The sequence below is a fragment of the Artemia sp. Qi Xiang Cuo genome, chromosome 9 (assembly GCF_049724085.1).
Source record: "Artemia sp. Qi Xiang Cuo chromosome 9, ASM4972408v1, whole genome shotgun sequence".
Taxonomy (NCBI): Eukaryota; Metazoa; Arthropoda; class Branchiopoda; order Anostraca; family Artemiidae; genus Artemia; species Artemia sp. Qi Xiang Cuo.
The window spans coordinates 8,971,751-8,998,500 of NC_142802.1; the positions used below are offsets into that span (position 1 = coordinate 8,971,751).

At 36.9% G+C, this 26,750-nt stretch overlaps 1 protein-coding gene across 1 annotated transcript in view; it reads left to right on the forward strand.

Annotated features, from left to right (window-relative positions):
- The window catches only part of barr (non-SMC condensin I complex subunit H), a 111,949-nt gene that overhangs the window by 72,765 nt on the left and 12,434 nt on the right, over positions 1 to 26,750 (forward strand). The window contains exon 11 of the mRNA XM_089093873.1: positions 3,004 to 3,141. Coding sequence (XP_088949999.1) covers positions 3,004 to 3,141 — 138 coding nt within the window. The remainder of the gene's footprint in view (positions 1 to 3,003; positions 3,142 to 26,750) is intronic.

Consider the following 26,750-nt stretch of genomic DNA (forward strand, 5'->3'; position numbering starts at 1 on the left):
ATCACAAACAGAGTCAAAGTAAAAAATAAGACTATCTGTAAAAATTATGTCTAACAATCTGTAAAAAAATTAAAAAATAGATAAAAACAAAAATAAATAAGATAAAGAATTGCTTCTCTAACTGTGTTGAGAAAAATAAGACTAAATAATATGCAATTATTTTTGTTTTGTTTAAATATCGATGTTTTATTTGTATTATTTTAGTTTATCTGCTGAGGACGACCACTTTGTTGGTGACGGGAATATCCAGAGGCTTTTTGTCAGGGTTTTCACTGTCTAATAAAACCATTTATCCCTATTGAACTGTTATTTGTAGGTCATGGAAAGGCAGTGTGGTCTTCGAAAATACCTACATAATAAAGTGTCATCATACACTTTAGTATCCCTTTTTATATCGTATACATTGGCTAACAGCAACATTTGGCTAACTTTATTTCCATATGCTGTTAAGCTTGTTATAAAAGAAACATTCATGGTACGCGTCTTAAGATTTATAAAAACTGAGTGAAGTTTTTAGATTTTGAGTGAATTTCCACTATTTGATTGGGATATGATAATTTGCATGGCGCAATATTTTTGATTTAGGTTCTGATTTTGATACCTAATTTTACTAGATGATACCAACTAATAAAAAAGGGCTCATCACGATTGTATAATGCTGGCTATTTTGCTGGCTATTTGTGGCACATCTTAATGTTGCTTTCATTACTTGACGAGGTAAGCATATATTCACAGCTTAAACCTAATTTGGTGTGTGTGGAAAGCCTTCAGGAGACCCTTCAAATGTATTTATTTATTAAAAAAGCAGTCAGTGCTTATTCGTTTTTAAACCTGTAAATATAACAGCTTTTTATTTTTCTTCTTTTTAGATTATGCAAAACGTCCCTTTTTGTTTATATGATTATGTTTACTCTATTTGAAGACATGCACTGTGCAGTGGATGGGTTATCTAGCGTATTGGCAAATCACCACTGGGTGAAGAACTGCAAGTAAGCAAGTACGCAGAGGAGGAAGGAGGGGGGGGGGGGGGCTCTTTTGACCTATGATGTCCCTGTAATGTCTTGATTAAAAAAATCCCTTAATATCTTCTGCTTTTAGTATAAATCACTCATTAAATGCACTTCAGCAGTGTTTGCCCCCTGCCCCACCTGAAACAAAAATTTGCTTATGTGACTTTCCTCAAGTGAATCAGAGTATGATTATCAGAGCAAATATTTATAAGGTAAAATCTCCTTAAAAGAAAACCCAAGGGTTACTGCAATCTGTAATTTTGCTATAAAGCTCTACAAACATACTGATACATTGAATATAAAGCTCTAAGAATTATATACATTATACAATTATATACATATATACATTGAATATAAATGCCTAAGCAAATAATTAGATACAGTAGACCAATGTTTTTCAACCTGGAGGGGGGTAATCCCTTAGGAAGGGGAATAACAGTCGGTCAGTAAAAATTGTCATTAGTTTTTATATTATCAAACAGTTCGTGGAAACTAACTGTAAGTAAGGAGCGACCCGGCTCAAAAGTAACCAAAACTCTAAAAAACGGAATTCTTTCCATGGAGGAATTTTTCATGGGGGAAGAGAATTTCCATGAAGGGGGTGCTGGATTTCCCAGCATTATTTAAAAAACAATAAGAAATTAAATAAAATAAAAACAAGTTTTGCAACTGAAAATAAAGAGCAACATTTAAACTTAAATCGAGCAGAAATGATTACGTATATGAGGGGGTTCGCCCCCTTTTCAATACCTCGCTTTTTACGGTAAAGTCGTTTTAGTAATATCAAAAGAGCTATTTATTCTAATTATACGGGTTTTGTGATTCAGGGGGCATTCTTAAAGAATTGGAACAAAATTCGAACCTTAGCATAAAGGGAGAGGTATTGACGAGGGGGCGTGCCCCCTCATATACTTAATAGTTTCTGTTCGTTTTAAGTTTTAATGTTGCTCGTTACTTTCAGTCGAATAAACTTGTGTTTTTTTTTTTTATAATTTATAATTATAAACAATTGTAGAATTACATTTTTAGAATTTATAGAATTCTGTTTTATGTTAAGACAAGGGTAAAAATGAAAACTTGGAAAATTAATAATCATCAAAATCAATAACTAATGTGATAGTTTTGGCTCTACTGATAAATCAAATAGTTAGGCTCAAATTGTCATATGTTAGAAGGTGACGGTGGCGGTGGATAATGTCAAGACATCTTGCTTGAGACCATAAAAAGGCACTTCAAAAATGTAGCTTCATTTTCCTATGAACCTTAAAAAAAACATTTGTTTCTTCTTATAATGGCAGAATTATTTCTGAAATCTAATATTTTTTCAGTAAATTAATCTAATAAAAAAATTTCAATTTTAAACTTAATCGAGAATCTGATTTGTTGCTTTAAAAGTTATTTATTAATATGTATTATTTATAAGTATTTATTAATAGTATTTATTAATAAGTACTAATTGACATATGCGTTTTAATAAATCATAAAGAATTTTTGACAAACCGTTGTCTTTTTTTATTTCTGCAGTGAAAAAAATGTTATAAAAATACAACTTTATGTCTGATTTTATTTTGATAACCGAATGCTATCTTATATCAGAATTTGCGAATTCCTACATCCCTATTATGGCCCATAGATAAAGGATGTAGCACCGGACTTTGCAGTCCAAACCGGCGATGCTGATCTCCGTTTCATGGCATTTCAGCCAGGAAGTGTAATGGGGGGGGGCAGCCTTCCTATCGCTGGATACGTCATAAATTGCTTTTTACATCTAAACTTTATATCATAGTAAATATCAATATTCTGTAGTGACTATAGTATAGGCCGTAGTTGCTTCACTTTGGACTAGATGAAATAAATTTTCAAAGGATAAAAGGTTGAATACAAGAAATGGCATTCAATTGTATTCCCTTTTCTTTGCTTTTTCTTAGATGAATACAAGAAAACTTTTCTTGATACTAATTTGTTTACAGACTATATTTTATTTCATTTGCAGGATGATGACGATGTGAACCCATTTGAGGGGGATTCATGTCACTTCCCTGATGAACCGTCTTCACAAACACCACAGCCACATAATAATGGAGAAGTACATGATTTCTTTGGAGATAATCTTGTGGCTGCACCAAATAAAGTAAGTTAAAGACTCGGAGATAGGGACAAAGAATGAATAACTTCTCCATAATAATGGACAAGTACCTGATTTTTTTGGAGATAATCGTGTGGCTGCACCAAATAAAGTAAGTTAAACACTTGGAGATAGGGACAAAGACTGAGTAACTTCTCCATAATAATGGAGAAGTACCTGATTTCTTTGGAGATAATCTTGTGGCTGCACCAAATAAAGTAAGTAAAACACTTGGAGATAGGGACAAAGAATGAGTAACTTCTCCATAATAATGGACAAGTACCTGATTTCATGGGAGATAATCTTTTGGATGCACCAAATTAAGTAAGTTAAACACTCGGAGATAGGGACAAAGAATGAGTAACTTCTCCATAATAATGGACAAGTACCTGATTTTTTTGGAGATAATCTTGTGGCTGCACCTAATAAAGTAAGTTAAACACTCGGAGATAGGGACAAAGAATGAGTAACTTCTCCATAATAATGGACAAGTACCTGATTTCTTTGGAGATAATCTTGTGGATGCACCAAATAAAGTAAGTTAAACACTCGGAGATATGGACAAAGAATGATAACTTCTCCATAATAATGGATAAGTACCTGATTTCTTTGGAGATAATCTTGTGGCTGCACCAAATAAAGTAAGTTAAACACTCAGAGATAGGGACAAAGAATGAGTAACTTCTCCATAATAATGGAGAAGTACCTGATTTCTTTGGAGATAATCTTGTGGCTGCACCAAATAAAGTAAGTTCACACTCGGAGATAGGGACAAAGAATGAGTAACTTCTCCATAATAATGGACAAGTACCTGATTTCTTTGGAGATAATCTTGTGGCTGCACCAAATAAAGTAAGTTAAACACTCGGAGATAGGGACAAAGAATGAGTAAATTCTCCATAATAATGTACAAGTACCTAATTTCTTTAGAGATAATCTTGTGGCTGCACCAAATAAAGTAAGTTAAACACTCGGAGACAGAGACAAAGAATGAGTGACTTCTCCATAATAATGGACAAATACCTGATTTCTTTGGAGATAATCTTGTGGATGCACCAAATAAAGTAAGTTAAACACTTGGAGTTAGGGACAAAGAATGAGTAACTTCTCCATAATAATGGACAAGTACCTGATTTCTTTGGAGATAATCATGTGGCTGCACCAAATAAAGTAAGTTAAACACTCGGAGATAGGGACAAAGAATGAGTAACTTCTCCATAATAACGGAGAAGCACCTGATTTCTTTGGAGACAATCTTGTGGCTGCACCAAATAAAGTAAGTTAAACACTCGGAGATAGGGACAAAGAATGAGTAACTTCTCCATAATAATGGACAAGTACCGGATTTCTTTGGAGATAATCATGTGGCTGCACCAAATAAAGTAAGTTAAACACTCGGAGATAGGGACAAAGAATGAGTGACTTCTCCATAATAATGGACAAGGACCTGATTTCTTTGGAGATAATCTTGTGGCTGCACCAAATAAAGTAAGTTAAACACTCGGAGATAGGGACAAAGAATGAGTAAATTCTCCATAATAATGGACAAGTACCTGATTTCTTTGGAGATAATCTTGTGGCTGCACCAAATAAAGTAAGTTAAACACTCGGAGATAGGGACAAAGAATGAGTAAATTCTCCATAATAATGTACAAGTACCTAATTTCTTTAGAGATAATCTTGTGGCTGCACCAAATAAAAGTAGATACCTATATATAACTCCGAACAGGACCACGTGGTTTATGGTTTTCTCACTGAGAATGAAAAAACAGGAATTTTCTCACTTGAAAAAACAGGAATTTTCTCACATTTATGGTTATTTTCATGGATGGTTATGTGTGTTGGTCAATTTATTTGATATTTTTCTCGGTTGTAAACATCAAATTATGGATGTTTTATGGTTTTTGTCAGTGAGAATTTGAAAAACAGAAACTTTTTCACATTTATGTCTGTTTTAATGGATGGTTATGTGTGTTGTTCGATTTATTTGATGTTTTTCATGTCTGTTTTATGGATGATCCAGAAATAGTATTTGATGTTGTTGTTCAAGCCAAATGTTATGAGTTTCCTGGAAACAGTTAGATCACATGTTTCCTTCTCAGCCAATCAGAGGGCTTGTTTACATAGTAACGGCGGAGTGAATATAAAGAAAGGATTTTTGCTATAGTTTTATTAGTCTGTGAATAGAATTCAAGGAGTGAGAAGAAGAACAGTTTGACTTTACTCATTTGGATATATATTTGTGATGACGATGAGTGGAATGTTTACCCTATTAGAAGTTGATAGTGGAGTTGATGATAATTGTACAAGAGCACCAAACATTGCGGTGGAAATCACGAAAGGATCACGTCTTTGTCTGGAATGGGATGCAGTATATGCAAGATATGTGATATCCTTGAGCAAATTTAAAATGGAGGATCAATTATGTTTTGCCTCTAAAGTTGATATAGCACATGTAAATAGACTTCAATGTGCTTTAAGTGCATTGGTGAAACATATTGAAGACAGTAAACAGTATCGCTAATTTTACATGCGCTGTATTATTGATGTTGTTGTAATTATTCAATAAAATCCTTTAGAAATCAAAAATGTTCACTTTATTTTCTGGTTAGGGCTAACGAATCAGGGTCAGTCTAGAGTCAGCAGTGGGAGTAAAAGGACTGAAAAAATTAATAAATTTGAGAAAGAGAGAATTAGATCAAATCTAGTGTTTATGGAAAAACATTTGATTTTGGATGATGATTTTCTCGAGTTATCTCTTCAACGCAGGATATTCTCTTGTCAGGGAACACTTGAAAATATTATGAGAAGGGATTCTCCTACTTTGGAATATTGCATGAAACTATTGAAACTTTGTTCAAATGCATATAGTCATTTTATTGATATATTGATTGGAACAAAGCAGAATAATACTGTTAATATACTTTTGGAAACACTGACAAGGGATTCAATTTAAATGGCTCCCCCCATCATTCGAAGGAGGTAACAACACAGAGCTACTCCTCCCCCCAATTTCCCTCACGTTGAATTTATTGAACGATGAGGATCAGTTTCGTTTTAGCTGTGAGTGAGTTGACATCGGAAACCGAAAAATGTTCTATATATGTCCATTATGCATGTACACTCTTGGCAGTTGGAATCAATCTGAGAATTGTACAATTATTGATGACTATAGTGAAAAGTGTAAATTATGAAATCCTTGTAAATTACATAGAGGCTATGCAGTACAAATTAAAGGATGTGAATCATGTCTTGAGGAGGTGTGTGACTCGCACCTTAGATGACACCTGCGTTCCAATTGCCATTTTGATAAATATGATCCGTGGGTGAATACTTACCCTGATATGATTGGGAAGAATCCCAAACGAGATTTCAGTTTATTTCTAAAAGATTTGTATCTTCGCGGATTTAAATTATTATGTGAAGATGAATCTGGTCTAAGATTAAACTGTTGGGGTAAAAATACAATCTTGTTTCTAAGTCATCGTTGTGATGACAACACCTACTATGACTATAAAACAAGTGATTTTTATTTGGCAGTTACCGAATGTGATTCACCATTTGAAAACATTGTATGTGATATTGCTTCAAATCGACAGATTGAAACTTTTGAATTTCATAATATGAATTCAAATAGTATCATTGACTATACAAAGAGATATGACAAGAGTGAAGTTAGATTGTACTTTAGAAAATGTGACCCTGACTTTGCAGTCAATCAATATCAATATACAGTGAATCCAAATGATTTACCAGCATTAGTGGTTCACGACAGTTGCCTATACATCGAAAATGAAGAAATCTAAAGTGAAGATTTAAAGACATTGTTGTATATATATATGCATTTTATTAATAAACAAATTCACAAACATTTTTTGAGCACTTTACTCTTAGGGCACTAAAATCAATACTATATAGGTCTGGGAGGATATTTTCCACTAGAAAGTCGTTCAGACGTGGATTGTCACTATAAATGTGGAGAAACTGCTTGTAAGTATAGCCGCGACATCGGAACACAAAATATAGTAGTGCATGGAAGCCGAAGCTTTTAGTCGTTAGATACTGCACCCTCTTCCGATTTTGGATAACAGTTTTCCCACTGTTCTCTATATAGTTGCTGATGTGAGGTGTGTAGAATGTATAGGGTAGACCAAGAGGATCAAAAAATTCAATCGTTTTCATTGTTTGAAAGATGCACAGCCAATGACCCGTCAACACAGTCAACGGGCTGCTATTAACAATAATCAAGGTATTGTTGACATGTTGAATTTTTCCAAGAATGTCCGAGGGTAGACAATAGGATTTGTACTGAGACATGTAGGGTTCCATATTAAATACATTGATTATTTGACTGGTGTTCATGGCGCCAAGTCTAGTAGAACACTGCCTTCGGGAGTGATTTCCCAATAGGTTTCATATTGATTTAGTGAGATTAGTGCAATACTCTCAGCCAATGGCTCGCCAAATGTACACTCTAAACGCACACTCCCCGTACGTACTATACTCATATCCTGTGTGCCAGACAAATCCAGTACGATGATACCATGTGTTTTAGCAAACATATCTTCGGTTATACCATTTTCAAATAGTTGAGAGTCATGATCTAGGGTTTGCATGGTTAACTCGTACAATGTTCTATAGGATTTATCAAAAGATAGATTGTAGAGTGGGATACCGTTTACTTTGCACACAAGAGATGAAAGTCCAAACATCTCGAATTTATGTGGGCATTCAGTCCATGATCCTATTGCACTGGCGCTTTTTACAAATGCCAAAGCAAGTTTTGACGGAATTTCACCATTGATAAAGGATGAATCAGTGAAGGTGCGTGAGGCCATTGCAATATGACGCTGATTGTTGACTGTATGAGGAACAAGCAGTTTAATATTGTTGCCATTGGCTCTCAGTTTTTCAACGGCCAAAGTAACAGAACTCATGACCTGTTGTTTGCGTTCATGAAGTTTTGCTAATGTGAGGGGAGACTTATATCGGGATGGCCGGCAATTTCCTCTCTTAAAATGAAACTGGATGATGCAAGCGTCAGTTTTCTATCCATTTTAACAGTGGGTATCAGCCATTAGGGTACATTATATATATCATTACAAGTTTTTCCGATTAGATGTACTTGACTAGTTTCATTATTTTTAAGTGCATCCGTACTTTCAGTATTAGTAATATATTCATATCCATTGGAGGCGCCTCTCAATTCCTTGTATGAGTTGGGTGTCATCATCATGAATTGCATATAGCTTGTCTAATTTGAGAGATCGTTGCTTGTGCTCACCAGCGTGCCATTGATGTAGACACTAACTTGATGAAATGTATTATGTAATATACAATTTTCATAGGATATTCCATCGCCCCGAATTGGCATTGTATTGTCAGATTTCCGAACTTTCATTTGCAAATCTATGAATGTTGACGACATGTCCATAAAGTAGTCTTCATTGGAATAAATTTAAAAGTGGATATTATCGGAGAGGGGTTGTTGAGGATAAAATTGTTCATAGTATCCGTGCTTGACACTCGCATCGACATTTTCAGCATTGAATAGTTTAAACGAGGCGGTGATTGAAGGTTGAGAATCCTTATTCGGTAGACAGAAAATTTTGGGAGAAGAAATCTAATTTTAATCTGACAATTCCCTTCCTGGGACTTCTGTTTACAACACTCGTCATCTTTTTCCTTCTTTTCTTTGACAAAAGGGATGATTTCTTTCGTTTCCGAACTGTGTGGAGACTGATGTGCGATGCGTTGTTTCTTGACCTTTTTAAGCCTTTACCATTTTGTTTTATTCTCTCGCCAAGGGTTTGCGCACTGGACTTAAGATTTTCCGAAGCACTTTTTTTTAACTCCTTACCAGAGCCCCAATCGTATAGTGTAGAGGATGCAAAATCTGTCGCAGCTGGTACAAGATATTTTCTGGCCAGTGGTAGTCAAGAGCGAAACAGCTTAGCAAACCAACTACCAAGACCGTAGCCAGACATTGACGAATGACCCTTGTAGTAGTTCAGTCCATTGCCCTGCTGTCTCGATCCAAGAGTATTAGCATAGCAGTCAATATCAGGACAAGTGCATACCACTTTTTTTTTAGACATCGTGCTTTTGAACGATGGGTCCAAAACGGCATTTAATCACAACCAAACCTTTTGACATTGCTAGGGGATCACCCAATTTGGTTCTTAGTGCTAACTGACAGAGTTCCAAATAGGAAGTGTTTACGGGACTATACTGAAGATGCTTTATATTGTAGTAGTGAATATGTTCTTGATTGGTTTTTAGTTCAAGAACTCGTCGGAGGGGGACATTTGAATTAATAACCCGTAATATGTCCACAACTGAATCATATATAAATATAAAAGTGTTCATGGAGAAGGCAGGTAGATAGTAAGCAAAAATGAAATTAGTGTTTCCGGCACTTTTGCCTTTGATTATATTGAGATTTAAGCCAAGAAACTCCCTTAGTTTATCGTTGAGAATAACCTTTTCACTGGCAATAGGTGAACTAATGTAGATCTGGCCCTCCTCAGTCGAATAGTTTAAATGAAAAGCGCCATTTTTACGAGTGGACATTATTTTATAAATAGTACGACATAAATCATTCATACAGGTGAATTCCTCGGAGTGTAATTCAATATATGGATAATCCGACCAATTGATCTTTTGAATTTGTTCTTGATCACCTGTTGGTGGTGGCAGCCAATAATATGGTCTAATTTTAATATCCTATCTACGATCCTTTCCCAGGATGTCGTAGGTATTTTTCAGAATACAGTCGACTAGAGCTACTTCATACTTTCCGTCGTCGAATTTGATTGTGGGGGAGAGTTTCATCCAAAAATCACTTGTTCTATTCAAGTCATTGTAAAGAGGATCAGAAACATTGGACATAAAAGTCACATAGAAATTATTGAGCAGTGTCAATATCTTCAGCACCGACCCAAGAATCAAAATCTGAGTTGTATCCTAGCCAGCGAACAATCAACTGTCTCTTGCCATGGCGTGTACGACTGTTTAATATCTTTTCAATTTGATAAATTTCACTAGTGTTTCTAACTTTTTGCAGTTCATATTCATAAGAACCATCAAAAATCTAGTCATCTTTGGAGTCTCGCAGTCAATATTTCGTGGGTTTTGTGTCTAGGATATTGGAAACTTTAAAAAGTTAAGTGCTCAATAAATAATTCCCTTTTTCAAAAATATTACGGTGTATATTAATTAGACAACTATCAAACAATACGTATTTAATCTTCACATTTTTTTTCTCTTTTTTACCCTTGGAATATTTCTTTAGAAAGATATCAAATGTATTTTCATTGTAGTAAAAATAAAGAGAGATTGAGTTGGACAGAGATCGATGGGGTTGATGGTTGTATATCTGCATGATCTTATCTAAATCATGAATAAAAGCCAATGTATTTTTTAGTGTACAATGCCTTGAAATTAATAGACGAATAGTTCTTATTAATCGTTCAGCCAATGCAGCCTTTATCGGGCTGTGACTATGATAAAGGATTGTATTACATTTCAAAAGAACCTTTTGCATATGGGGATTAACAAATTCACTACCATGATCCGATTGATTTTTTCTATATGAATCCAGTTCTAGAATACTTTCATTGGCAGGAGCAACTTCTATACCCTTCTTTGATCGCAGTGGGATGGTATATGCATAGCAACTAAAGATACTGATTGTCATTAGAATATATTTGTAGGGCACATTGTAGCGTTGTTGAAGTGCATCTAGAGTTAAAAGATCCATTTGCATTATATACAGAGGGAAAAGGGCTTTAGTTTGTCGATATTGGTTACTGCGAAGCCTGTGATTCAAACGTAGTGTGTAACTAGGCTAATTCTCTAGATAATCTTTTGATTTTTTCAGTGTGAGGGTGCCGGAGACAGCTTTGAAAAGTGTTTTGGGAGAACTTAAACTCCCCGCTTCGCCAACATTTTCATTGAAACCTGTCAAAGTTTCATCCATTTTGTGCGTCCACGCGTAGTATAATGTCCACCCCCCTTTTGCATACTGGCGGGTGAATCAATTCGTCTTCACTTTTGACTAGCAGCCACAGGTGTTTTAAAAGCAATGGCGCTGCTAGTATCTTCAAATATTGAATCTTCTTCTTTCTTAAATGGTGTTGGAGGAGGAGGACTATATTCTCTTAGTTTCTTCATAGCGTGCCTTGGGCCTTTAATACCTTTGTGGCAGATATATACTTAGAGAAGTGTGTAAAGATGTGCATCATTGGATATAAATCACCTACGGCACGATCCCCTATAGTGCACTGAATAGGTTAGATTATAAAATTGCCACAGGCTACACATTCGTTTCCACATGCTTTCGACTTGAAATTGATTCCCAGTTTCCAAAATGAGATAAGATAATACTCTTTTACTTTGTTCTCAATAGGTGAATGGCACTAGGTTTCCAATTTTTAATAAAATTGAATTCAATTCCTTCTCCTTTGATGCTGCTGCAGAATCTTGAGGAGATGTTTTCTGTTTAGAGGGATCAGTGGCGGCGGTGACGGTGGCAGGTCTCTCACGATAAGGTTTATGTTTGTCCACACGTCGCAATGCATCTTTTTGTATGTGCAGTTTTTGTGGTTTTCAATGTATACGTCATTAAAGAATTTGCTTATATTGTCCAAAAAATGCTCAACGGGCATAAGAACAAGTTCTAATTGTGTCAATTTACAGGGCTTAGCCATTCTCACTAGTAGAGAAAGCTTAAAATCCCATCCCTTTATTTCCGTAAAAGTGGGTTGAATCTACAAACCGCCTGAAGGAGCCTCTGCCGTTAAAATTTTGTTCACTTGTTTTTAAAATCCCTGTCACTGACAGAGGAACGATTTTTGTTTTTATGTTGTCTAAAACCATATGACAGTTGAACATTGCCCTCAGTTAAATTTAAACAAAGTTCAGATATTGGATTAATAAAATCATTGTCAACCCCATGTTTGAGTATAGCCTTCCTAAGCAGAGGTTTTGAAGTGCTTAAAACGGAAAATAAATGCCGGTGTTTATCTAGTTCCTTCAGTGTCATAATGACGACTAATAGTTTCTTCTACTGTTCACTGGACGATATACTGTAATTTCATTATTGAAAATGTCGGTGACTACACTTAGATCCTCGGGCGTGCTCTGATTAAGATCCAGCAAAATGTAACCGTAGGGCTTGCTGGTCACCTGAGTGTACGCTGACAAGAGAGATTTTGAGGCGCCGCGGTATATCTGCTTATTGAGAGTTATGAGTGAGCTAGAATCACGAACAACTCGATAGATAATATAGAGAGTGCAATTCAAAGCAAGTATTCGCAGACATTTGCTCTTATGAAACATATTGTGTAGAAACAGAGTAATAGAAATGTGTTCACAATTCGAGCAAACAGTGAACAGTTGTCGCATTTTCCTCTGAGCACTGTGCAATGAATGCAGCCAAATCGTCAATTATCAACCGCGAGTTCGGTTCAATACTATTGAAAACATCTAGTCCCCGTATGAATTGTATTGTTATGGATGTGTAAATAGCTTTTATTTGATCATAGGATTCCCGCCAAATACTCTACTACTAGTAGATTTTTTTCGGCTTTCCAAAAATATGTTATAGCACTTTAGAATTATTTCAGCTAAGCGTTGTTTTCACCGACATTGAGGGTCCGCACAAACATAATCCGAAGGGCGTTTTAAATTTATACATGCTGCTACTGTTGGGGACAACAGTCGAACTGCAACTAATTGTAAATCATTTGTGCTCAATGAATAAGTAGTAATTTCCCCATGGATCTATCTATTCAAGAACAACAACAATAAAAAAAACAATATTTCATGGCACAATTTATTTCGACACTGTATGAAAACAAATATTTGCAATTAACGTGAACTGCACAACGATAAAAATAATAACGCTTGTTCAACAAGAACAGTGGACAATATTTCATAGTGGTCAACATTAAAACTCTATTTGTCCAACATGAATCACAGGGCAATGATATCACTACAATAAAAAAAAACACTTTTGTCCATCATCAGCACTTATTTTCTTTTAAAAACACTTTTCTGTACATCAACAACAGCACCACTTATTGTCAACTTAAACACATTTCTGTACAAAAAAAAAAAAAACACTTTTCTATGCAAAAAAAAACAGAAAACAGAAAACATACTTGAAAACAGAGACACTCAGGGAACTAGTAGCACAGTTGAACATTACAGTGAATTTAAAGATGGGACCCCCCCCCCCCAGGGCCACGGGGCCGAAGGCTGGGCGGCCAAGGGCTGGGCCCCCCCCCCCCCCTGGGCGGCCGCGGGAAGGGACCCCCCCCTCCCCCCGGGGGCCGCGGTGGAAAAAGAATAGTTGTCCGGTCACTGCTATAGGTTAGTTGAGGTTGGGTTAGTGGTGGTTAGTGCTTGGGTTAGATGAGGTTGAGTTAAGGTGGTTAGATTGTCAGATTAGTTTAATTATGTACAGGTTGGAGCATTTAATTTATGTACAGGTTGGTGGTGGTGGTTAGTGGTTAGTTCAGATTAGGTTAATTTATCCAGACCAAGTTGATTGCGATAGTCTATGCATTCAACCCTATCTGAAATAAGGTAGTGACCGTGAGGTAGGACAGTCACACCATTCTCGAGCACATAGACTTTGTCAGATATACACGACATTGCTTTCTTTTCCACTCTCACAGTATAATTTTTATACTGTAGAGAGCAAATTGCAAGCACTTGTGCTCTCGGCACTAGGCTACTTTCTACACAGTCTCTGTACACGCTCATGTTGAAATTCATCTTTAAAAAGTGTTTAGGCATCCCTTGACACGTCTTCTTTTCATCACCACAATGAGTTTCAAGGCACTAGACTTCGGGTCCCGGGACCACCCCCCGGGATATCAAATCACTCCCCGTCTCTGATTTTAACATTAAGAGTTGGCTGGGGGCTTGACGTTTTAACAGCCCAGGGTAGAGAGATGGATTCCGGTTTGTGAAATCCATCCGTGAGCTGATGTATTCCCCCTTTTCTAAATCACCCAATAAATCCAATTAAGTCCCATTTACCTTCAAGAGCAGAGAATCTGTATCTCCATAGTAAACTTGAACCTCCCCCTCCCGTGGCCATTGCACCTTGCACACATTGTAAAAGAACGACAACATGAGCTTTTTGGAAATTTCCAGTACTGAACTGCCGCCTGCTATATTCTTGTTCAGTACCACATTTCGCTTTCGCCTGTGTAGAAGAACCATGCCAGTCTCTATGCTCGTGAACGATGTAAAATTGGGGTCGGCAATGATTCGTGCACACTCTAGAGGGTCAGTCACGGCGTCGCAGCGAGATCTATTACGTACGCGCTCACAAATTTTGCCAAACGCTGAATTTAGAATGAGCTTGTACAATTCCTTCTCCACCTTTGAATTTGCTCTAGAGCGTTTATTGAAAAAAGTGTCGATAAACGTTTTCAAGTAGGGTCGCTGATTGAACTGTAGGACCCTATGTATTTTGGTGATCTTGAAACCATTGCTCACCCACCAATGCAAAAGCACATGGTGAACAACAATATTATCTTTAGGGTCCAAATAAGCAATCAGTTTCTGTTTATTGGGGGTCCATTGCATCCCCATACCCTCAACCAATGATCGATTGTAGGGGCTCAGAGAGTCCCTGCTCACCGGCCGATTGATACAGGGAAAGACAAAATCTTTGACTGAGTCGTGAAGCACCAGCGGACTGTGCCCGTCAACTTCCAATAACCATCCTTGTGACCCGTTGTCCTCGACGGTGGTAATGTCAGGGAACTCACAAGGATTTTCAAGCCTTTGATAGTTTCCCCACAGCCAAGAGTAGTGAGACATTGCCGAGGGATACAATGAGTTCATGTCCAAGAACACTGCATTTGACTTTGCACCGGTGCTGCTGTTTTGTCCGCTCGGATCGGTTGATAAGATGCGGTCCCCATGAAAAACATACCCACCCCTCATTGAACGCTCTACAAAAAGGTGCTGATCTACGTCGCTGATTAGGCCTATTTCCTCCCTGCTAATTTTTCAAATTAAATCCATCACTAAATGGGGTTTGGAAAAATAATAGCCTATATCTAACCCAAATTCTGTATAGATTTGGTCTGTGTTCTTACAGACTATATCCAACAGAGTTAGAACGTCACTGGCCAAGTACATTCTACAATAATCCCACCCATTTTTACAATCCCCCTTGGACCACACCTTCTTGGCAAACTCATACTCCTCGGCTGTGCATTCACTGTTGGTCAGTGAATTGTCAAAAGTTTCAATTGGAGATAGTTTCACCTCACTTAAGCATGCGCCGGAGCAGTAATAGTCACGTGCATATATACCTTTGCATGTCAACAGGTCATACATTTTACTGTCTGGAAAGTGCTCTTTAAGCAAGGGAAAGCTATCGAAATTGTCGCTTTTTTGTACTTGAATCAATTGACTCAATGCCTTGGGGAAAAAACTAAAGGAATCTAAAAACCTGATATTATTCCAGCACTTATGCCCATTATCCACTGCCAGCCCTTTAAGCTCGAGAAGCAGTAACTTCTCGGCCGATTTGGGAATTATGTTATAGGTAAATGAACTATTTACCCATGGACAATCTACTCCCCCTTCCTCCCTATGCATACGTGCCAGTGCCGGTAAAATAAATTTTAAGTCATAATTAGAGTTGTGGATAAAAACAGTAATAAAAAACTGCTGGCTAATATTTAAATTACACGCTGGAGGCGCAACCCCTCTAACAGTACGACCTCCCGAGGCTATTTCCTGCCACAAGTGTTCATGGTCTCTGACTTTCCCCCTCCCCCCACGTTTCCCTTTAGCCCCCATATCCTCCTCCTCTGCAAACTCCCCCTTACAAACCCGACATATTTTTTGATTTTTAATCGCGAGACAATCCTCTGCAGACAACACCATTGGATAATGGGTATTTCTCAAACGAGAAATAGCACCATTAGCCGTGCCAATTAGTTTAGTCAGTGCCTTGACCATGCACTCGGGTCCCTCATCCAATGTTTCAACTATTTCTAACAACTGCATGGTGTTAGAACTGTCTATTTGTGCGTGGGCCTAGGACACTGCAATGGCCTTGCGTTCTTTGACTCGGTTTGGAAATTGGGGGTCATTTACCTGCACCAGCTTAGCTTCACAATCCAAAGAGATTTTGTTGCATTGGAGAAGTGTATTCTGGAAATTTTTGAAACGTAAAATGGCCCTATATCGTGAATCCGTATTTAATGTCTGAGACCCATGCCGGTTACACTATTTGATGTCAGCTTTTAACTCAAATTAAGTCCAATATATGGACAGAGATATTGAGCTGGAGAACCGTACTCCCCGTCCCTTTTTACACTTACCTAGACCTCTCAGCATTTAAGTGATAGGGTTATAATGACCGATTGCGTTTGGTTCACTAGGCGGGGTTTAAAGCAACCAAACCCAGTGTTTAACCAAATCAACTGACGGACCCCTTACGGGGAAGACCACCCCCTTCTTTTTTGAACGAGTTCCATTTTCAAAGTCAGTTTCGTATTGTACCACAGTAACGCCGATATTTAAGTTGGCATTAGCCATTTCAAATATGTCAATAGATGGAAGCGTTATTGGGTATTTTCCTTCAAAGCATGAGAAATATACAATGGGGAAATCGGACCCTTCCTTCCCATGTACAGCCCAATTGTCTAAATTTGTCTTGGTAGCGTCCCGAGCAAAAGGCTCGAATGCTGATATGAGGAATGCATATCGGAAACACTTTTGATCTGTTTCAAAACGAATCCACTGGACACCTTTATAATCCACTAGATCTGAATTATAATTTAAAACTGTATCCCTTTCCCCATCCCCTCTTAAAATAAAATCTTTCTTACATTTACAAATATTTATACTTAAATTTTCAACGAAAAGAACTAGAGATCCACTACCGTTTATGTTATAGTTCTCGAGATGCGTTATAATTTGATCTACCCAATCCGTGAAAGCACCCTCAAAATTTTCCAAATTCGAATAAACCAAACGCATCTCGGAATGTACATAATGATAATAAACTTCACTTTTCCCCTCATTTAAATAGAACACTTTTAAAACAATGGAGACCTTAATTGATTCCCTCCCCCACAATTGAATTTGATTCTCCAGAAGTGCACGAATTTTATCTACATAGTTGTGTACAATTTCTACAGGGTCAAAAACAAATTTCCCCCCCATTATTGAATTAAAAGGGTCTCCAATCGTCGCAGTGTAAACAACTAGTGCATTTAAAATTCTGTTGGTTAATTGAAAGTCTGAGAGAGTTGTATCCCCATCCACCTCGGGGATATTACCCCCTCCAACCCGGTTGTCAATAAAATGGGGATGAGACGCCACTTCAGTAAGTTGTAGAGGTGTAATGCTCATTGAATCTGAGGGGGAAGGGGTCGCCCTCAATTCGCCGACAAAAACGTTCAAAAGCTGCATAGTATTTAGACTTAGCACTGCTTAGTCCGAATCTGAATTATCTATATTACCCTGCTCAGCTGTGCTATTATCCACATTTAAAAAAAATCACTTAAATGGACATCCATATTAACGAGTATTTCGATAGAATGAGCAGATTAGCCTTTGATGGCAAATGCCTTACTGTTGAAGATCCGAATATGCACAGCCTCTTCGAGTCCCACTGAAGCGCAGATGTTAGATGTCAAGCAAGGACCCAGGGAAAACTTTAAATGAAAAAATAGCTTATTTTCAAAGTATTTAAATCACCCCCCGCTATTTAAAATTTGGATTATTATTGACATATTTTTTAAAACGTACTTATTAGTAGTAGTAGTAGTAGCAGTATGCACATAGTAGCATTTAGTTAATTCACTGTCCCCCCCACAACTATCGATATTCTGAAAGTTCCAAATTTCCAACTTAATATAAGATATTTACAATCTAAAACGCCGCTTTACATAGAATTAAAAATTTTATATTGTTAAAACAACTCCCCCCCTTCCAAAGGTCCCCTATTAAACCCCCCCCCCCCCCGCGCCGGTCATCACGGCGCTTCTCCGTGGTGCTTCCTGCAATGCGTCTCGGGCCCACCGGCCCTTCCAGGAATCTGCGCTGGCCCCACCTTAATATAAGATATTTAAAGTCTAAAACATTACATAATATGTTTTGATTTTGTTCAAACATTTCCTCAAAATAAAATTTCATATTAATACTATTTATCTGCTTTGTAAAAAAAACATGATTTGAAAAGGATAGCCTTCTCCTGTCATGATACACAACTCAATCAGATATAAATTTTTTTTTCTTTATAATATTTTTAGAGGCAATGCGAACCTTTCGTTTATATCGCAATAGATATTATATAACCTTACTATGACCAGAATATAGTGCCTTTTTTGGCTTAATTAATCTAATTTAGCAATAGGGTGACTGCATGCACTTGACATGATTCAAAAGGGAGGACACTATATGTCATTTGGGGAGAAAAAATTTTTCATTATTCCTGCTGAGATATTCTTTTACGCAGTGTTCAAAAATGTTGCATGCAGAACAGTCCTAGAAAATTTGGAAGAAATTGATGGATATTTCTTTATGAAAGTTAGGAATATAATGCTTACATTTACATAATTTGTCCGAGGTTGGGTGCCCAAAGGTATGGGTCGTGCATGCTAGATAGTAACCTCCTGACCTGTCGAAGATGGGGCAGTTCGTATAGGTCCATGGAGAGTGAGACAGCAAGCATTGTCACATTCTAATACGGCTTGGGTAGGCACCACTTGTTTAGGAGGCTTCGGCATGCTACCATATTGCCTGACAGTAGCCCTCGCAGGGCCGGCATTATTAACCCTCGCTTTCTGAGCGGCTGGTGGCAATGGGCATTCTTCGTAATTTGCCTTAAAAAGAAGAGAAAAAAGTTAGTATTGAAATAATTTGCCCCTTTTTTACAGAAAGAAAGTTAATATCATCATCCATGTAATTTGTCTAGAAAAGACATTTATCACTAAGAAAGCACAACGTAAAAAAATTTCGTGAAATATACTAATTGCATCCTTTTTTGAATCTGAGAAAGAAGAATTAGGGCTCACTGAGTCGTTCAAAATTCAGTCTATAAAGGTCAACCTAATTTCTTATTTTTAGGCGTTTCTGTTCTTTTCTGGTTTTAATCTGCATTGAGCATGCCTTGTTTGATGCATTTAAAGTATTAACGGTATTTTTTTTTTATCTTTCCATATCCTTTTTCGATAGCTGGTATTTATCACACCCCCAGCAAAAACAGCCCACAGAAAATAACCCCCACGGGCAATATCCTTGAGAAAAGACATGAAAAAAATATCCCCTCCCCCCCCCGCCAGAGATTTCATCCCTTTGAATCTGAGAATTACGGCTCACTGAGTCGTTCAAAAGCCGACCTAGTTTGTTTGAAGAAAATCCCCCCTAATACTAAACGTTGAAAATGTGAATATTTAGTCAAACATCGAAGCAGTGATCTGAGCTATGGTTCTTTTTCAGTTATCCAATAAATAAAAAACATATTTTTAGTCGCGTCCTTTTAAATCTGTGATATCTAAGGAAACTAAACTGGTAATGACCAGGATAAATGCTTCAAAAAAGGGTAAGAGCTAATTATATGCTTCGCGCTGGAGCTTTGTGTCAAAAACAGAGCGGGTTGATAACAACAGTGACGGAAATCAGTAGACACTTTAAATCACAATAGAGAAAGGATATAATTTGTCGGAAAAAAATTATTTCTTTTTGCTTGAATTTTGGTTGTAAAACAATGGGGGATGGGGCTAGGTTTTGAGGGTAAAAGAATATATTTTATGTTTTCCTAGTGAGTATAAAGATTGTAAAGTGATGTTTGTATTGTATGTGGGGGGGGGGTTTACCCGAATATAGTAGAGGGTAACCACGGAAAACAATTTTATTTTGAAAATAAAAAATGAAAATGTACACACATTGCTAATTGTGGCTGCCAAGGCTTCAAGTTCATCAATAATTTCATGTGTTCTATCCATTGTGTTCTGGAACTTTCTGATAATTTAATCACATTGCATGCCCGTTATATACGAAATCTCAAGGGTGAATTGTTATGTAACGGGGAAATCATATGTAACCAGCCCTCTGATTGGCTGAGAAGGAGGATGTATCCGACTCGCTGATTGGCTGAGAAGGATGCATGTACTTCCGGTTTCCTATTCCAGGACACCTTGACATTCACCCCATAGCATGTACTTGTCCAAAAACAACAATAATAAATAAATCCCTCAGGCCTAAAGATTAAAGAAGCCCTGTTTGTTTCATAATTTCCTCTTCATGAATAAATAATTTCCCCTAACAGTTATGTAAATCAAGTTCTCAGGTTAGATTAGCCAAACAATCTCATAGCATTCGCGTCGAGCATGTCCATTCTCACTGACAACGAACAGACATAAATCATCCATAAAACAGACATGAAAAACATCAAATAAATCGAACAACACACATAACCATCCATGAAAACAGACATAAATGTGAGAAAGTTCCTGTTTTTCAAATTCTCACTGACAAAAACCATAAAACATCCATAATTTGATGTTGACATCCGAGAAAAACATCAAATAAATTGACCAACACACATAACCATCCAAGAAAAAAGCCATAAATGTGAGAAAATTCCTGTTTTTTCAAGTGAGAAAATTCCTGTTTTTTCATTCTCAGTGAGAAAACCATAAACCACGTGGTCCTGTTCGGAGTTATATATAGGTATCTACTAATAAAGTAAGTTAAACACTTGGAGTTAGGGACAAAGAATGAGTAACTTCTCCATAATAATGGACAAGTACCTGATTTCTTTGGAGATAATCTTGTGGCTGCACCAAATAAAGTAAGTTAAACACTCGGAGATAGGGACAAAGAATGAGTAACTTCTCCATAATAAGGGAGAAGTACCTGATTTCTTTGGAGACAATCTTGTGGCTGCACCAAATAAAGTAAGTAAAACACTCGGAGATAGGGACAAAGAATGAGTAACTTCTCCATAATAATGGACAAGTACCGGATTTCTTTGGAGATAATCTTGTGGCGGCACCAAATAAAGTAAGTTAAACACTCGGAGATAGGGACAAAGAATGAGTAACTTCTCTATAATAATGGACAAGGACCTGATTTCTTTGGAGATAATCTTGTGGCTGCACCAAATAAAGTAAGTTAAACACTCGGAGATAGGGACAAAGAATGAGTAACTTCTCCATAATAATGGAGAAGTACCTGATTTCTTTGGAGATAATCTTGTGGCTGCACCAAATAAAGTAAGTTAAACACTCGGAGATAGGGACAAAGAATGAGTAACTTAATAGTCTAAAATTTCATGTTGTTCTCTACGCATTCAATATAGCGAAAGTTGCTGTGTAAGCTTAATACTATAGTCTGCTACAATTTGAAGTAACAAATTCAGCTTTAAAATTAAATTAGTTATTTTTTGTAGATTGAAAGAGTCGTAATTTGATTAATCATGTGGCTGCACCAAATAAAGTAAGTTAAACTCTCGGAGATAGGGACAAAGAATGAGTAACTTCTCCATAATAACGGAAAAGCACCTGATTTCTTTGGAGATAATCTTGTGGCTGCACCAAATAAAGTAAGTAAAACACTCGGAGATAGGGACAAAGAATGAGTAACTTCTCCAGAATAATGGACAAGTACCTGATTTCTTTGGAGATAATCTTCTGGCTGCACCAAATAAAGTAAGTTAAACACTAGGAGATAGGGACAAAGACTGAGTAACTTCTCCATAATAATGGAGAAGTACCTGATTTCTTTGGAGATAATCTTGTGGCTGCACCAAATAAAGTAAGTTAAACACTCGGAGATAGGGACAAAGAATTAGTAACTTCTCCATAATAATGGACAAATACCTGATTTCATTGGAGATAATCTTGTGGCTGCACAACATAAAGTAAGTTAAACTCTCTGAGATAGGGACAAAGACTGAGTAACTTCTCCATAATAATGGAGAAGTACCTGATTTCTTTGGAGATAATCTTGTGGCTGCACCAAATAAAGTAAGTTAAACACTCGGAGATAGGGACAAAGAATGAGTAACTTCTCCATAATAATGGACAAGTACCTTATTTCTTTGGAGATAATCTTGTGGCTGCACCAAATAAAGTAAGTTAAACACTCGGAGATAGGGACAAAGAATGAGTAACTTCTCCATAATAATGGACAAGTACCTGATTTCTTTGGAGATAATCATGTGGCTGCACCAAATAAAGTCAGTTAAACACTCGGAGATAGGGACAAAGAATGAGTAACTTCTCCATAATAACGGAAAAGCACCTGATTTCTTTGGAGATAATCTTGTGGCTGCACCAAATAAAGTAAGTAAAACACTCGGAGATAGGGACAAAGAATGAGTAACTTCTCCAGAATAATGGACAAGTACCTGATTTCTTTGGAGATAATCTTCTGGCTGCACCAAATAAAGTAAGTTAAACACTTGGAGATAGGGACAAAGAATGAGTAACTTCTCCATAATAATGGAGAAGTACCTGATTTCTTTGGAGATAATCTTGTGGCTGCACCAAATAAAGTAAGTTAAACACTTGGAGATAGGGACAAAGAATGAGTAACTTCTCCATAATAATGGACAAGTATCTGATTTCATTGGAGATAATCTTGTGGCTGCACCAAATAAAGTAAGTTAAACTCTCGGAGATAGGGACAAAGAATGAGTAGCTTCTCCATAATAACGGAAAAGAACCTGATTTCTTTGGAGATAATCTTGTGGCTGCACCAAATAAAGTAAGTAAAACACTCGGAGATAGGGACAAAGAATGAGTAACTTCTCCAGAATAATGGACAAGTACCTGATTTCTTTGGAGATAATCTTCTGGCTGCACCAAATAAAGTAAGTTAAACACTGGGAGATAGGGACAAAGACTGAGTAACTTCTCCATAATAATGGAGAAGTACCTGATTTCTTTGGAGATAATCTTGTGGCTGCACCAAATAAAGTAAGTTAAACACTCGGAGATAGGGACAAAGAATTAGTAACTTCTCCATAATACTGGACAAGTACCTGATTTCTTTGGAGATAATCTTGTGGCTGCACAAAATAAAGTAAGTAAAACTCTCGGAGATAGGGACAAAGAATGAGTAACTTCTCCATAATAATGGAGAAGTACCTGATTTCTTTGGAGATAATCTTGTGGCTGCACCAAATAAAGTAAGTTAAACACTCGGAGATAGGGACAAAGAATGAGTAACTTCTCCATAATAATGGACAAGTACCTAATTTCTTTGGAGATAATCTTGTGGCTGCACCAAATAAAGTAAGTTAAACACTCGGAGATAGGGACAAAGAATGAGTAACTTCTCCATAATAATGGACAAGTACCTGATTTCTTTGGAGATAATCATGTGGCTGCACCAAATAAAGTAAGTTAAACACTCGGAGATAGGGACAAAGAATGAGTAACTTCTCCGTAATACCGGACAAGCACCTGATTTCTTTGGAGATAATCTTGTGGCTGCACCAAATAAAGTAAGTAAAACACTCGGAGATAGGGACAAAGAATGAGTAACTTCTCCAGAATAATGGACAAGTACCTGATTTCTTTGGAGATAATCTTGTGGCTGCACCAAATAAAGTAAGTTAAACACTTGGAGATAGGGACAAAGACTGAGTAACTTCTCCATAATAATGGAGAAGTACCTGATTTCTTTGGAGATAATCTTGTGGCTGCACCAAATAAAGTAAGTTAAACACTTGGAGATAGGGACAAAGAATGAGTAACTTCTCCATAATAATGGACAAGTATCTGATTTCATTGGAGATAATCTTGTGGCTGCACCAAATAAAGTAAGTTAAACTCTCGGAGATAGGGACAAAGAATGAGTAACTTCTCCATAATAATGGAGAAGTACCTGATTTTTTTGGAGATAATTTGTGGCTGCACCAAATAAAGTAAGTTAAACACTCGGAGATAGGGACAAAGAATGAGTAACTTCTCCATAATACTGGACAAGTACCTGATTTCTTTGGAGATAATCTTGTGGCTGCACCAAATAAAGTAAGTTAAACACTCGGAGAGAGGGACAAAGAATGAGTAACTTCTCCATAATAATGGACAAGTACCTGATTTCTTTGGAGATAATCTTGTGGATGCACCAAATAAAGTAAGTTAAACGCTTGAAGTTAGGGACAAGGAATGAGTAACTTCTCCATAATAATGGACAAGTACCTGATTTCTTTGGAGATAATCATGTGGCTGCACCAAATAAAGTAAGTTAAACACTCGGAGATAGGGACAAAGAATGAGTAACTTCTCCATAATAATGGAAAAGCACCTGATTTCTTTGGAGATAATCTTGTGGCTGCACCAAATAAAGTAAGTAAAACACTCGGAGATAGGGACAAAGAATGAGTAACTTCTCCATAATAATGGACAAGTAACGGAATTCTTTGGAGATAATCTTGTGGCTGCACCAAATAAAGTAAGTTAAACACTCGGAGATAGGGACAAAGAATGTGTAACTTCTCCATAATAATGGGCAAGTACCTGATTTATTTGGAGATAATCTTGTGGCTGCACCAAATAAAGTAAGTTAAACACTCGGAGATATGGACAAAGAATGAGTAGCTTCTCCATAATAATGGAGAAGTACCTGGTTTCTTTGGAGATAATCTTGTGGCTGCACCAAAGAAAGTAAGTTAAACACTCAGAGATAGGGACAACGAATGAGTAACTTAATAGTCTAAAATTTCATGTTGTTCTCTACGCATTCAATACAGCGAAAGTTGCTGTGTAAGCTTAATACCATAGTCTATAGTTAGCTATACTATACTATAGCTATACTATAGCTACAATTTGAAGTAAAAAATTCTCCTTTAAAATTGAATTAGTTATTTTTTGTAGATTGAAAGAGTCGTAATTTGAAACGTGAACCTTGGGAGATGAACTCTTTACTGCACTAAACAAAGCAAATTAAACACTTGGAGATAGGGACAACGAACGGGCAACCTAATAGTCAGAATCAAAGAGTATGGGTAACTTATAAGAGTGGAAACTGGTGCCAATGTCGACAAAACATCAACACCATCTAGTGTTTGGTGACACTTGACAGCTTTCCAAGCCTCGTAATCGTTTTTTTTGTCAAGAACTGAGATCAGACACTTATTACTACACTAATATTACCAGTACACAAAATCAAATTGATAATTCTTATTATTAAACTAAAAAAAATGATGTGTGTCGCCAAACGCTAGATGTCATTAATTGCTTTTGCCTACAATAGCGCCAGATTCCACTCTTGCGAGTTAACCATACTCTTTGGTCTTAATTTCAGATTTAAGCAAATAAGACTCCTGTTGTTCTTGGCTCACCCAATACTGTGGAATTAGCTGCACAAGCTCAATACTATAGTTTGCTTCAGTTCAAAGAAAAACTCATTTTAAAAATTAAATTAGTTATTTTTGAAACTGGAAAAGCTGTAGTTTAAAATTGAGAACCTTTGGTTATAAACTTATGGCTAAACCAAATAAAGTAAGTACCCCATTCTGAGATGCATAAAATGGATTTCGTCTTTCGTCTAATTGCTGCTTCAACTCATTTGGGATTGATCACACTACTCTCGTATTGTATGCAATGGAATAGAAAATGCAGTTAAATTAGCCGGTTTTGAATAAAAAAAACCTGTAATCGGAAATAGAGAATCTTGGGAAATTTTCCAGAGGGGATAGTCCCCACTTTGATCCTCCAATTATATAGACTGAAAAAATGTTAGAGGGGAGGGGGATGTATAAAGCTCCATGTGCCCATTTTATGATTTTTGTCTTACTGATTAAAAATCTCTGTATGATTCCAGGTAAAGTAGGTGCCATTTACCTATGTTTTTCCTAAACCGTTGGGGTTGGATGGGTGCTAGAGAGGACACGGACCGACTTGAGTCATAAAGTCATTTAGAATGCATATTTAGTTGTCTGGTGCAAACAAGGTGCAACATGCCTACCGATCTGCTAATAAACTGGCAGTAGATGGGATTAGGGTGTTGGAGGGGCCATTGGCCCGCTTTGGTTATCTAATCATACAGATTGAAAGTTCTTGCATAATTAATAGTTAAGGCTCCCGAATAGTTAAAGACTATTCGGGATGAACGGGTCTCTTGCAGTAGGTAGTATAATTCAACCATTTCGGGAGTAGAGGTCCTGCTTATTTCAAGAAGCTTAAAACAGTTTTTAAAGTTATTGTAATTTTATTTCTTTTGAACGTAACGGTTTAATCTTCGGGTTTAAAAATGGTGCAAAGGGACCTGGGAATCGATTGTGCCCCTGGGCTCATCGCTGCTCTTGTTGGCTGTGTCACCTACTTGGTCTTTCTAAATTTAAAAAAAAAAAAAAAAAATTTTTAAAAGATCAAATAAAGATTTATTCTCAAAAAGGATTTTTACAATACTAGCGGTACCAAAATTTGTTTTAGACCCAAAAAAAAACACTAAAGTAGCGGACTACCGTAGAAAATAATCGAATAAAAGCCTTAAGGTTAAATCTGTAAAATTATGTCGCAAGAAACGTCGTTGCAGAACAAGTTAAATAGATTTTCCAACCATTATTTCAGTTCAACAGTTGTTCATTGATGGCACTTTTTGCGTCT